The 15,086-nt window shown below is 37.7% G+C and overlaps 1 protein-coding gene across 1 annotated transcript; it reads right to left on the bottom strand.

The window, feature by feature from the left end:
* Positions 1 to 5,039: 5,039 nt before the first annotated feature.
* On the bottom strand, positions 5,040 to 6,214 carry LOC125242339. The gene is made up of 2 exons (XM_048151118.1): positions 5,978 to 6,214; positions 5,040 to 5,762 (listed from the first exon to the last, which is right to left on the bottom strand). Exons 1-2 carry the CDS (start codon positions 6,193 to 6,195, stop codon positions 5,645 to 5,647), a joined length of 336 nt encoding a protein of 111 aa, XP_048007075.1. The 5' UTR covers positions 6,196 to 6,214; the 3' UTR covers positions 5,040 to 5,644.
* Positions 6,215 to 15,086: the final 8,872 nt, after the last annotated feature.

Here is a 15,086-nt window from a genome sequence, read left to right as displayed (position 1 = left end):
CGGTTGAACAAGTCTTTCTCTGCCATTAATTTCTATAACATCATAACTAGCTAACATTTTGTAGTCTTCGTAATTTTTACATCGCTTTTCTTTAATGAGCTTTATCTCTTTTATGAAGTCTTGGTATCTTTCTTGGTTCATCAGGTACACGCTGTTGCTCTTCTTCCTGGATATAATCCTGTCGAGTTTGTTATTGAATTCTGCTTTCATTGGTGCTACGTAATTCGGTGAAAAGTATTTGTGATCTGTAAACATATTGATAATAAGACAAGTGGAATGTTTTATTGAAATCGACTGACTTTGGATAAAACAGGGATACGAAACAAACTAGACATGTAATTGGTATAATATAAAATATATATTTTTTAAATTGCGTCAGTTTATCGTCATAACGGGACTGAATCGCGTTCGCGCATTTTTTAATGTTGCCTTCGAGGTCTCGAAGACGGCACTGTTACTAGCCTTAGTGAAGACTGAAGTTCATATTCAACATCTTGCAGCTGCGCGACTTCTTTGCAACATAAAAAATACTCACGATGTTTATTTTAACTATCGGCGATTATCCATCTTCACCAGCTGGCCGTCACTAGCCCGGAATAGCCGGGGCGGCTCGTGGTTGTGCGGCATAGTGTTGGTCGTCACGACCCCGTTCTCGAGTTGGACGCTGGCTCTGCAACCGTAGTCTCTTTGGCTGCAGTAGTAGTACTTGTTCTTTTTTTTGGAGTGCCACGTGTAGCCTTGGTACACGAGAATGGATGTGCCATGTTTCTTTCGCCGCGACTGCATAAACTCATATTGCTGTCCTAAAGAATAAATAATGTGTATGGATGGGGTCATAATTTCAGCTTGACTAAATATAATTAAAAAATGTCAAGAATTCTATAAATTCATTTATTTTTGATATCTATGAAATAAGTGTATTAATTACACAATTAAAATATTTTAATAGCTGATGTTATTAGTCTAACTCAAGACATAGTCAATAATTCATTTTAACATTGCAAAAAACATACAAATTATGGAACACTCAAAATTAATTTTATAATCTACTATAGTTTGAAGGAATGTATAAAAGATTTAATTCTTTAACATGTATAAAATAACACTGAAACTGAGCATTTGCAAAGAAAGATCGCACTGTGTATGCTCAAGATTATACTTAAATAAATTACTAAATTTATCAAAAATGTACTTTAGCCAGGCATTGCATGGAAGTCCTCTTGGAGCAGTAACATGCCAATGGTCTTAGAGAAGACTGGCTTAAGTTAGTATATCTTGCAGCTGTGCGACTTCTTTGCAGCATACAAAACACTCACGATGTTTAGTTTTATTATCGACGATATTAAAAAAAACGTTGCATTATTTAAAACTTAAATATACTCAATTATCCATTAATCTTCACCAGCTGGCCGTCGCTAGCCCGGACTAACCGGGGCGGCTCGTGGTTGTGCGGCACAGTGTTGGTCGTTACGACCCCGTTTTCGAGTTGGACGCTGGCTCTGCAACCGTAGTATCTTCGGCTGCAGTAGTAGTACTTGTTCTGTTTTCTGGAGTGCCACGTGTAGCCTTGGTATACGAGGATAGATGGGCCATGATTCTTTCGCCTCGACTGCATAAACTCATATTGCTGTCCTAAAGAATATATAATTTGAATCGATAAGGTGATAATTTCAACTTGGATTTTGAAAATTCTAAATATGTAGAATAAAAAATTGTTAAGAATTTTATAACTTGATTTATTTTTGATATCTATGAAATAAGTACCTACCACAGTAAAAATATTTTAATATCTGATATTAGCTTAAAACAAGACATAGAGAATAATGCTGGTTAGCACCGCAAAACATACTAATTGTACTTTTACTTTACAGAAATTACTTAAAGATAAAAAAGAACACTCAAATATAATTCTATAATCTACCGGCAAACTTGTCAATATAGTTTTACAGGGAACTGATTGAAGATTTATTTCTTTAACATGTAACGATAAAATAAAACGTATATTACAACTATCATTTAGGCACTTATATAAAGTCACTAAACTAGGAGTAAGCAAAATACTTAATTCAGGAGGTTCTTGTGTAAAGTCTGCCTGTGTTAAAAGAAATCGCTTGTCCTGAATATTTTCATTTTTTTTCTTTCCAGTAACAGCAACCTTTGTTTGACGGCAACACAATAGAACTTAATATATGGAAATACATATTTTTTTAGCGTTTAAGGATTGGAAAAAATTCACTCAACTAGAAATAACATACTCGTCTCCGATTTGAACCTGACCCGAGCATTTCTTTTTTTTTGCCATTTTTTTTATTTTGATTTTTTTAGGGAATTTTAGGTCAATTGTTCTCAGAATCACGAGTACTTTCAATCTCACTGGGAGACAAAAAGTGTCCCAAAATTTCCATACATTTTTGTTACTTTGCTCTTTTGTTACCCCATACAACATGTACGGAAAATGGTAACAAAATAAGAAAAAATTGTATGGGACAATTTTTTTAACTACTAGGATTGTAAAAGCTAGTGATTCTGAGTAGAAAATTAGAAATAGCATTTTTTTTTTCAAAAATATCACATTCATAAAAGTGGCAAAAAAAAAGAAATGCTCACCCCTCTTTCATAAATTGAGCAGTATGAGCAATTGCAAAGCAAGATCGCTCAGTGTGTATGCTCAAGATTATACTTAGATAAATTATTGAACTTGTCGAATATGACTTTAGCCGGGCACAGCATGGACTTCCTCTTGGAGCAGTACCAGGCCCTGGCGTTCCAGCTGTTGGAGAACGTGTGGTTCTGGAACAGTAGCACTTGGCGACCGCCTGTGATGGTCAGGATCTCGTAGACTGTGGAACATAGACGTACTTAGGTAAGAAAATAATACTTGCTAGTCAACAGTACCTAGCCTAAATAAAAACCATAAACCTGCAGCCTAGCAGTGCCCTGTAGTACTTTTCTCGACACCAGTCATATGTAACTGGCGTATTCACTACAGCCTATTAGAAAGTTGGGAGAGATTGGGAATCAGAACAACAGGGAATTATGGCACGTTTTATTTATTGTACTATTCCATAAATTAATTAAAGTTTAGACTAGTTGTTTGCAATATTATTCAATATAAATACTCATATTATTTTTCTTGGTCACTACTAAAATGGATTTAAGTATGTTTACATAATAAGCTCACAGATATACATATAATCAGGCGCCGAGTATCCATCCATAAAAACAAAGCTGCTACAGTCTTTCTAAATTTGAAATAGAGTTTACTGCAAACCGAAGAACCTGCTTACACAATATATGTGAGCCCCGTCTTAGTTTTAAAGGCAATGGGAGGGGGATGGTTGTGGTCCAGGTTGTAGAAGTCGACCACCCCAGCATCGTCGAGCCTAATCCTGGCCGGGCATCTGTGCTTGCTGTTCTTCTTGCTGCAGTTCCAGTAGCGGCGGCCGCTCGTGGTCTGCGAGAATGAATACTTGCGCAACATGAGACGGGGCTTGCCGTAGTTCATTTCGACAAACTCGTACGTTAGGTCTGAAACATACGGCAGTTTAAGGAGCCGACAACACCCAATTGCGCAAAATTGATGTTACTTGCGTGAGTTGCGCAGATTTTTAAGACAAACTGTTAGTTTTAGTAAGGCAAGTAAACTATATGTTATTATTCATTATATTTCAACGAACATACTCGCCGTACTCGATACACGATTCAATGAAATCGGCTCAATAGAAACAAATTGCAAAGATTGGTCTCGAATTCTTCATTAAACGGTTCTATGGCTTTCAATTATTCACTTAGTTTTCTTTAATTAAAATTAGAATAACAAAAAAAAATAACGAAAATATACATACAATACAATACAATACAAATACTCTTTATTGCACACCTCAATACACGAAACAACATAGCAAGTATAAACAACAACTTAAGAGGTAAAACAAGAGGCGGTCTTATCGCTAAAGAGCGATCTCTTCCAGACAACCTAGGTAGTGGAGAATAATAAATTTAACCTTGTAAGTAGGTGTACTAAATGTAGACTTAGAGGAAATCTAGCACAAACTATACTACGCAAAACAATATACTACACACATAAAAATAAAATACAATACATAAACATACAAATACATAAATATATAACAAATTACATGCCAGCTATAGGGGACATAAGTCTATCAAGGTATCATTGATCAATGATCAGATAAAAAGTGAAGCTTGAGAAGTATCTTAAAAGAAGTAGGAGATTGAGCGCGTCTAATATTTACGGGTAGGGAATTCCAAAGCCGCACAGCTTGAAATGTAAAGGAGTTGTTATAGAATTTAGACGAGGACGACGGAACGGAAAGAAGCAAATTCTGAGAGGACCGAGCAGAACGGAGATAGCTGAAACGGTTCTTAAGATAGCGGGGAGTCGTTGGGTTAAAAATATTAATGGAATACAAAAGGGACAGCACGTGAGAGTTACGACGAAAACGAATAGAGAGCCACTTGAGCTGCGAACGAAATTGAGAGAGAATATACATATGTAAAACACTAAAACATATTGCACAAATAATGCATCTTTCTATTTTATATTATTTAATATTTTCCGCACTTTTCGTACCTAGCCGCCATCTTTTAGTGACATCGCGCTCTCACTTACTTCAATACGAATAGACAGTGTACGCTAGCGTCAAGGCCATTGGGTGTTGTCAGTGTCTTAATGATGAGAGGGATGACGAATTACCACTTGCCACGATCCTGTTCTGTTCGGCTCCGTTCTCATTGAAACGTATCCTAGCAGGACAACTATATTTATATTTTACATTTTATTTATTTGGGGCAACTATTTTTCATGATTGTCCTTTGCCTTGAAGTATATTCGATGAGAAGGTATTTTATATGAACTTACCATATAATAGTTTATTTGTCTTAGTATTCTTTGCCTTGACATACATATTATATGTATTGTATATTGAATTACAAATGTGGTATGATTTGTGGACAACTAAAAACCACTGTAAGTATCATTATTTATGTTCATTTTATTTATGTATTAATATATAATGCCTGCATAAATTGAATCAAAGGGAGCTTATTATAATTTTACTATTCTATCGCTCAATGCAAGTAAGTAATTAATGAATTATACATAAGTTTAAGACAAATACTGAATACTATTAGTTACTAAAATATTAAATTTTATACATATAAAAAAACTATTTTTAGTCACAACAAAAAATGTTTTAATTCTAATGAACATGTTAATATACATAAATATATTGATGTCAACTACAAACAACTGTGTTTTAGTCGACATCTTCATATTTTTCACAAGCAGGAAATTTGTACACATTTGAGATTCAAAACCTAGAACTAATGTAATTATTAGTACGAACAATAATACATTTTTATAATGTCAAAATCTCGCAAATGTCAAAGAAATTTTTCTAAAAAGGGTGTATCCTCATTATGTCGAACCGACATAACCACAGACCCGGGTCGCCGTATTCTGTGCCGACAGGAAGCAGCGATACAAACTTACAGCCTCACATATTTTCCAGAAGGAGTTTTAAAGTACGAAGGCGGGGTATGGTTATGTGTCAGGTCGTAGAACACGATAACGCCAGCGTCGTTGAAGCGTAATCTAGCAGGACACTTGCAAGCCGCCTTCTTACTGCAGTTCCAGTATCGGTGGTCGCTGGTGGTGCGAGCGAATGTGTAGTTCTGGAGCATGAGCAGCGGCTTCTTGCTGCCGCCGGATGCCAATTGTATGAATTCGAAGGATAAATCTAAAAGACAAATACCAGAACTTACAATAGTTTTACAGTTAGCTTATAGTCAAATAGAAATAACATTCTCCAAGTTCAATTACCGACTAAGATTAGAAATAATCAGATATCCTGCGCAACGTCAAAAGTCATAACCACATGTTCATAAGTATTTAATAGAAAGAAAAGTTTACATTAATTAAATTAAAGTGAATTTGTAAAGAACTTTTAGTTACAGCCTAATATATTTTCCATCTCCCGTTTTATACAATTTAGTAGGAGGATGTGCGTGGTTCAGGTCATGGAACACGATGGCTCCGTTGTCATTGAAGCGTATCCTAGCAGAACACTTGGCGGACCTCCTTCTGATACAACTCCAGTATCTGGAGTCTCGGATGGTCTGAGTATAAGTGTAGCCATCAACCAACAACACTGGCTTTTCGGAATTTGCCATGTTGATGAATTCGAATGTCAAGTCTGTTGAAGAAAGAATGATTGGTTTATTATCTGTTAATTGTTGCTTAGGAAGTGAGTTCAGCATTTTGAAATTTAACTAAAACATATGTAATGATGTTACCATCATAACAAAAGAAAATCTTTTATATCCATATTTATTAAATGAAAATATAGAACTTATTTTCTTACCTAGGAATAAAAAGTTACTTAATCTGACTCAAATGATAAAATTGTAATAAGACCGCAATGTAGAATTGTAAAAAGTGTGTGACTTACTTAACTAAGAATGAAAGTTCATAAAATTATATTAATGTAATAGAACCAAGTTATCTCTGAGTATAAAACAATATTATCTTAATCTCAGTAGGAACGTATTGCTGCTTTCGGTCATATCAATAGTTCAATTCATGTTCTCTGAACTTGGGAAATCAGTGGTGTGTGTGACAATGTTGTTTAATTTAATATAAATACCAGGTGCCTTCTGTTTCTTAAAGCTTAATATACATTCCCCCTGGTGATTTAAACATTTTAGGAGGAGGATGGTTATGGTCAAGCATATAGAACACTGGTATTCCCAGGTCATCAAACCGCACCCTTGCCAAGCATTTGGACGATAGCTTCTGACTGCAGTTCCAATATTTGTTACCACCGGATGATCGCCCGAATGTGTAGTTTTGAATTAGCAGCAGTTGGCTTTTTTGATTCGCTATTCGAATTAATTCGTAGGACAAAGCTGCAAGAAGGTCATGATGAGAAAACAATATATGTTTTTGGATAGGTACGGGTTTTTGGCACGAATCTAGTCATAACTGAATTTAATATAAATACCAGGTGCCTTCTGTTTCTTAAAGCTTAATATACATTCCCCCTGGTGATTTAAACATTTTAGGAGGAGGATGGTTATGGTCAAGCATATAGAACTAGAACACTGGTATTCCCCGGTCATCAAACCGCACCCTTGCCAAGCATTTGGACGATAGCTTCTGACTGCAGTTCCAATATTTGTTACCACCGGATGATCGCCCGAATGTGTAGTTTTGAATTAGCAGCAGTTGCTTTTTTGATTCGCTATTCGAATTAATTCGTAGGACAAAGCTGCAAGAAGGTCATGATGAGAAAACAATATATGTTTTTGGATAGGTACGGGTTTTTGGCACGAATCTAGTCATAACTGAATTTAATATAAATACCAGGTGCCTTCTGTTTCTTAAAGCTTAATATACATTCCCCCTGGTGATTTAAACATTTTAGGAGGAGGATGGTTATGGTCAAGCATATAGAACTAGAACACTGGTATTCCCCGGTCATCAAACCGCGCCCTTGCCAAGCATTTGGACGATAGCTTCTGACTGCAGTTCCAATATTTGTTACCACCGGATGATCGCCCGAATGTGTAGTTTTGAATTAGCAGCAGTTGCTTTTTTGATTCGCTATTCTTAATTCGTCAAAGCTAAGAAGGTCATGATGAGAAAACAATATATGTTTTTGGATAGGTACGGGTTTTTGGCACGAATCTAGTCATAACTGAATTGCGGATAATGTTAAAACGTTTACATATGTATAAAAACATTACAAGTATTTCAAGAGAAGTTTATATCTTTATATATTTTCCTTCTGACGATTTAATAAGTTTAGGTTGAGGGTGGTTATGTTCAAGCATAGAAAATACTAGAACTCCGTGGTCATTAAACCGAACCCTCGCCAAGCACTGGAAGGCGTACTTCTGGCTGCAGTTCCAATATTTGACACCGTGGGTTGTCCGGCAGAAGGTGTAGTTTTGAATCATTAGCAACTGGTTTTTCTTATTCCCGATTTGAATAAACTCGTAGGCGACATCTAGAAAGAAAGTCACGAGATAAAGAGGAAAACTCGAGATGGTGCTTGTATGTGGTGTTTAATTCAGGGTCGTGAGAGGAGTTTTATCTAAACAGAAACGAGGGTAAAGTCAAATGATATATATTGGTTTTAAAATTAAATGTCTAGAGTTCATGGATGCCTTCAACCTTTAATTTTAACATATTTTCCTTCTGATGATCTATAAAACTTTGGAGGAGCATGGTTATGGTCGAGCACATGGAACACTGGGACTCCTACATCGTCAAACCGAACTCTGGCCATGCACTTCGATGACAGTCTCTGACTGCAGCTCCAGTATTTGAAACCACCGGTAGTTTGGCCAAAGGTGTAGTTCTGTATTAACAGCAGAGGATTTTTCTGATTACTCACTTCTATAAACTCGTAAGATATACCTGTAAATAATAGCCATGATATAATGAAAATAGCCACGTACCTGTTGGTAGACTCAAAAGATTAAAGTATGTAGTTCCTCATATTTAGTTGCTATTTCTTGTATGAAAATAAAAACGCAATCATATGCCACTACTTTTATTCAAAATATTTTTTACGCTTATAGTTTAATACTTATAGTGAAATAGGACATAAAGAGATGAGCAAAATGTACTAAATGAGCTATTCTACATAGTCAGGGTCTCAGTTACACAGCAGTGGATCCACGATAGCATAAATTTCGAGATTCACCGTCAAAAACTTCGTGTTAATTCTGTCGTAGAGTCGGGAACGCACAATGAGTCCAAACTACAGGGGTTTCTCTCTTACCCACATCCCACTTGACCGAGCTTCACAGTAATATTTTCCCTCAGCTGACTTAAACAACTTCGGGGGAGGATGGTTATGCTCGAGTTTGTGGAAGACGATGGCTCGAGCGTCGTTGAAGCGGATTCTGGCGGTACACCTGGTGTGGGTCCGTTTGCTGCAGCACCACGAGCGGTCGTCGGCGCCAGTCCGCCTGAACGTGTGGTTTTGCAGCTTCAGCATAGATTTCTTAGCGCTTGCTAGTTGGATGATCTCGTAGCTTAAATCTGGAAATAATTTACATATGGTTTAGGGACCGTTGTGTGTTAGATTTTTTCAGATACTTTCCCGAGAAATTGAGAAAGCTTGATTTAAAAGCAGTCTTAATTACCTATCCCATTTCAATGGGACTCATTTGTGGTTTTCCATCATAGGTGTATAAGCGATAGTTACCTATATCTCATGAAACAAAAGTATAAACGAATAATCGTATGAATTCACTTTATTTCCACACATTTTAAGTTTGTAAATTAATAATCTCACGTCTCATAGCTTCACTTAGTCGATATATTTAGTTTTATTTTTTTACACATACACGGCACTCAAAAAACATTGACAAAGTTGAGTCAGGGGCGGCTCACTCCGCGATTCTATCGCCGCGCTACAAGTACATGCTGGCGGCCGCGAGTTCGCGGCCTAATCAGGGGTGGCGGGCGTTCTCACGGAACGCACGTTCGCACTTTCTAATGTTACTTTACGTCGCGAGTTTTTTTTTAAGGTTCATATGGGATGTCCGCGTGTGGAATGGCTAATAATGCTTAGTTAAATAGATATCATGAATAAAATAAATACCACAGGACATTTTTAAACAGATCTACAAATGATTAACTCCCCCAAAAAGATTCAATAAGGCTTGTGATGTTGGAACTCAAACAATAATATATAAATACTATATATATACCTAGAAAGTACCCAAGACTTGAATATAATAGTATAACATTTTATCTGAGTATTAATTCGTTTTAGTCCATAGGCAACCCTATCGCCGGGCGCTGCGCACGTGCGGCTCGTTTCTTTGTAAGAATTTTGTAGGCATTTAAAAAGGCGGCATGTCGTGAACATCAAAGCAGTGGGCCTTCTGTACTTGTACTATTATATATTCTGTGGTTGAGTGAAGCATAAGTTTCGGCTTTAGTATTAGTAGATTCTTACTTAATTATTTAGATCTGTATGAGTACATGTTTATATAATATAACAGCAAAACACTACATTTTGATATATTTTCCAGTCGGCATCTTAAACAATTTAGGAGGACCATGATTGTGTTGAAGCTCATAAAACACTAAAGCCTTCTGGTCATTGAACCGGACTTTGGCCTGGCAGTTGCAGGAGAGCTTTTGGCTACACCGCCAATATCTCTGGCACGTGCCATTCATCGCGAACGTGTAGTCTTGGATGAGTAACAAGGCTTCTTCTGGCTCCCTAACTGAATAAACTCGAAACTCAACTCTGAAAACGGCAACCATTTGTAAAATAATAGCTGACTGTGTAAACTAATAGGAACTTGAACTTAATTGAAAGATTATTTTTCCAAGCCGAAAAAATATTCAATATTCACTTGACTTTATAATAAAAGTGATTCATCTCAGACATTGTTAAGAAAATCTATATTTATATTAACCGTAATAAAAATAATGGATATTAATTGGATTTACCTATAAAAAATTTCACATATAAAAATTTGAGCCCGCAGTCAAGTGGCAATGGTTTTGAATAGAGATAGTGAGGAAACTATTTGGATTCATGTTTTCTGACGTCAACGTGTAAATAAGTAAGTACATAACGTGTATGATTTCTTTATTTCATTTGTGTCAATAATGGCCGTAGAAGTCTCTCGAGCTGCCAACAGATGGCGCGACGTTTGCACAACGGACGAAGCAACATCACAGCTATCAACATGGCGCCTACCTAGTTTCCATAATGGCCGCAAGAGGGCGCTCGTGAGTCACAACAATGGCGTCAGCATTCCCGCCAAAACGGACCAATCAGCGGTGTTCGTACCAATCGCACCATGATTCCTGCAGCGTGATTGGCCGAGGCAACTGTGGTCACATTATTGGAGGGAAGTGCCTGTTCCAGCCGTTGCGAAAATTCATTCCAACGCGTTCATTCCGGGCTGAACTTTTGTAGATTAAAGAAGTGCGAAGTGTTGGTGTAAAATTAGTGCTAAAAGATAAGTACTAGATTTAGTCCTTATTGTAATTGCTATGTCGTTGTTAGATTTTGCTATGTGTTGATTTTGCTTTAGTATCTAACGGCTTTTAGTAGCTATCTTTGTCGTACAGTTAAATAACGGTCGTTTTCATATATGGCATTAAATATAGCGTTTTGTTTTTAACGGTTAAGCTATTGTGATAGCAATTGCGTTTATAACTTGTGTAGTGAATTTACGCTGTTTAATAAAGATATTTCGAAGTTACAAGTTACTACTTCAACTCGATTAAGGTTTTCATCTAGTTTTGTGGTTTAGATTGTTTAAAATCCGGTTCATTAATTGTACTACCTTTCTAGCATCACAATTAATACTAGAGTACCTAGGTGTCCTGATTTTATGACCTACCTTATTATTATTTAAGAATGCTAGACTATAATTCACGATAATGGTTTATTGTTGCTTCCTTAACTGTGATTGTTAAATGATTTATTTAATAAACGTGCATTTGGTTATTAATCGGTGTTAATAAAAATTATACCTGGCCTAATGGTTTTCCTTATTTTAAATCAACATCAGTAAAATACCCTAATTAAATTCATTCTCAGTTTTATAGCAGTAGTTAGCAATATATTTGGTTTTGCGGTTAGTAAATGAGTAGGCGTAGGGAGGGTCAAGTAAATGACTCGATCAGGTATTGGATTATGACATCTTTACTAACAATTGTTTAACATTTTCAGAAGTGGGATGGATTCGCGTAGTAGAAGCAGGTCCCGGAGTCCGGTGCGATGGGACAACACGCGACTGGAACGCCGAGATCGGAGCAGCAGTACCCGGAGGCGCAGTCGTGAACGTGCACCGAGGCGCTGGGCTCCCTGGCGGCCGCGAGAATCTGTGGATCGCGAGTCGCCTGCTGCGCTGGATGAACCTGGTAGGATCAATCCAAATTATTATGGGGTAATGGTGAAACCTGACATCATCCCGGAGTTTGATCCTGAAAAGTCGGAGCTGCCAGCGCAACAATGGCTCAACAAAATTGAACAACTGGGCGCAATTCACGGTTGGTCTGATAGCGTTAAGAGTTATTATATGCAGTCACGCCTGTCGGGTCTAGCTAAACTATGGCATAATGCCTTGCGCAGTTACGAAATGACGTGGCTTGAGTGGAAGGAACGGATTCTTGAGGCCTTCTCTCAAAACCTGGATTATGCTGAGGCTCTTAAGGAAATGATTAATAGAAAGAAACTATACAGCGAGACAATGACCCATTACTTTTATTCTAAATGCAACATGTTAACTAAATGTGAGATCACTGGTGATAAGGCTGTTTCTTGTTTGATAGAAGGGTTACCATTTCACTTAAAAACCTCAGCTAGAGCAGGTAACTACAGAACTCCTGGCGAGTTGTACTCTCAGTTCTTGTGTATGAATGACGAGAAAAAGGTACCTCCAAGCAAGCACTTTTCAGCGCGCAGTAGAGACTTTAACTCTTCTGGTACATCAAAGGAAGTCGCTGCAGGAGACCAGAAGGCTGCATCATCATCATCAGCAAACAAGACATCCGTCACCTGTTTCTTATGCAAGGAATCAGGTCATGTCGTGCGGTCCTGTCCGAAGAATCCCAACGCTGTTAGATGCGATGTCTGCGGGAAGACGAACCATAAAACGGAGCAGTGTTTCCGGAAGACTTCGGTGAACCTTGTTGACTCTCAGGTAAATGATTGCTATTATAAAAACATCAGTTTAAATGGTGCCGAGGTAAGAGCCTATTTAGACTCGGGAGCCAGGCGGAATTTGATAACAATGGAGTGCGCTCGTAAACTCAATCTTGATTTAAAACCCTGTAATATGTACATAAGTGGGCTTCACGGGCCATCAGTTAACTGTTGTGGTAAGGTATCTGTAGAGTTTATTATTGACGGGATTAAAGTTACATCGGAAGCACTGGTGGTCAACATTCCCTTGAAAGGAGCCGATGTCTTTGTAGGTCAGCCAATCCTCAATAATGCATCGTACAGGTTAGTTATTCAAGGATCAACGGTTACCTTCGAGAAGAGCATGGAGCCTACCAACGAGGAGGTAGTTCACATCAGTTCAATCCAAGCAGATGCAGAAGTTTCTAAGGTGAGATTAGTTTGTTCTTCAGATACTGTTGTTTCCGCTAATACGGCTCAATTTGTGGAGACTGATAGTGACGATGTTCTGCAAGATGCGACCGTATTGTTTGTTGATGCTCGTTCTTGTAGTTTTAATGACATTGAGTACAGCATTCCCTCTTCTCTTTACTGTTCTCCAGTAAATTCTGTCTTGGTCATTAATCAAGGTACTCATCCATTGACTTTTAAAAAGGGGCAGTTGTTAGTTAGGGGGTATGTAGTAGAAGAAACATCTGTGTCTGATAATCAAAGGTCAAATTCAGCGACAGATACGATAATGAAAGTAGATGTTAGTAAAATTAAATGCGGGGTTCAGGATCCATCGGTTTTAAATAAATTGGGACAAATTTTGCAAGAATTTTCTGATTGTTTTTCAGAAGACACGCGTGAATTAGGAGTTACCGATAAGGTAGAATTAAACATAGAGTTAAATTCCGATAAGCCAGTATGCTACCGGCCTTATAGGTTATCTTATTCTGAAAAAGCCGTAATGCGGGAAAAGATTGAGGATATGTTATCTAATGGAATCATTAGGGAATCCGCCTCTAACTACGCGAGCCCAATTATCCTGGTACGTAAGAAAAACGGGGACTTTCGTCTTTGTGTTGATTTCAGGAAACTTAACAGCATTACAGTGAAGGACAAATATCCCTTGCCGATTATAGAAGAGCATATTGAAAAGTTAGGAGGTAAAAAGTACTTTACAAGTCTAGATCTGTCTCAAGGGTTTTATCAGATTCCTGTAGCTAAAGACTCTATTCATAAAACGGGGTTCGTAACGCCTGAAGGGCACTACGAGTTTCTTCGCATGCCTTTTGGACTTGCAAATTCGCCTGCCGTTTTCCAGCGATTGATGGATCGTATCTTTTCATCTTTGCGCCATGAAAAAGTTTTGCCTTATATTGACGATGTATTACTTCCTACAAATTCCATAGAAGAAGGACTCGATCTTTTGAAAGTAGTACTTCAAATAATTAAAGATGCAGGATTGACGTTAAATCTAGAGAAATGTTTCTTTTTGCAAACAAAAATTGACTACTTGGGCTATGAAATTTGCGAGGAAGGTATAAGACCAGGCAGCAAGAAAATCGAGGCAGTTCTGGAATATAAGGAACCGGCTAACATTCATGAGCTGCGAATGTTCCTAGGTCTCACCAGCTACTTCAGAAAGTTCGTCCAAAACTATGCAGGTATTGCTTATGATTTATACAGGTTGCTGCAGAAAAATGTTAGCTGGGAGTGGGGCTCACAACAGCAAAAAGCTTTCCAGGAGTTGAAAAAGGTACTAACAACTCGTCCTCTTCTCTCTCTCTTTCGCCGCGATGGTGACATCGAGGTCCACACAGATGCCAGTAGCAGAGGTTTAGCGGGTATACTCTTCCAAAAGCAAGACGGTAATTTAAAACCCATATCCTACTTTAGCCGAAAAACGAGCAAAGAAGAATCGATGTATCATTCTTACGAGCTGGAGACATTGGCGGTCGTGGAATCATTAAGAAGATTTCGGATCTACTTGGCAGGTAACCACTTTAAAGTCATCACAGATTGCTCTGCGGTGCGGTACACCTTCCAGAAAAAGGATTTAACACCTAGGATAGCACGATGGTGGCTACTCATTCAGGAATATGACATGGAAGTAGAACATAAACCTGGTAAGTCCCATAGTCACGTAGACGCCCTTAGCAGGAGTCCAGTCGAGCCTCCAGAAGTGATTGATATCAATATTATTGATGTTTTTGATTGGATTGTCTGTCTTCAAAATCAGGATGAAAAGATTCGTATAATCAAAACTAAACTAGAATCAGGACAGGCGGAGCCTGATATTAAAAATAATTGGATGGTGATAAGCAATAATGTGTCAACCCACAAAAACTAAAAAAATGAGATTTTAATGCCATGTTACAGCTGGATTTTTAAACTTCTATTTGC

Source organism: Leguminivora glycinivorella, chromosome 2 (genome assembly GCF_023078275.1).
Source record: "Leguminivora glycinivorella isolate SPB_JAAS2020 chromosome 2, LegGlyc_1.1, whole genome shotgun sequence".
Lineage (NCBI taxonomy): Eukaryota > Metazoa > Arthropoda > Insecta > Lepidoptera > Tortricidae > Leguminivora > Leguminivora glycinivorella.
Note: the sequence above shows the minus strand (reverse complement) of the source record. Positions and strands in the feature narration are given on the sequence as shown.

Bases quoted from the DNA above. Each gene is read 5' to 3' on its own strand.
- LOC125242339 (XM_048151118.1), bottom strand. From the start codon at position 6,195: ATGGCAAATTCCGAAAAGCCAGTGTTGTTGGTTGATGGCTACACTTAT. The intron at 5,763-5,977 runs GTAACTAAAAGT...TTTGTCTTTTAG, and splicing joins GATGGAAAATATATTAGGCT to ATTTATCCTTCGAATTCATA.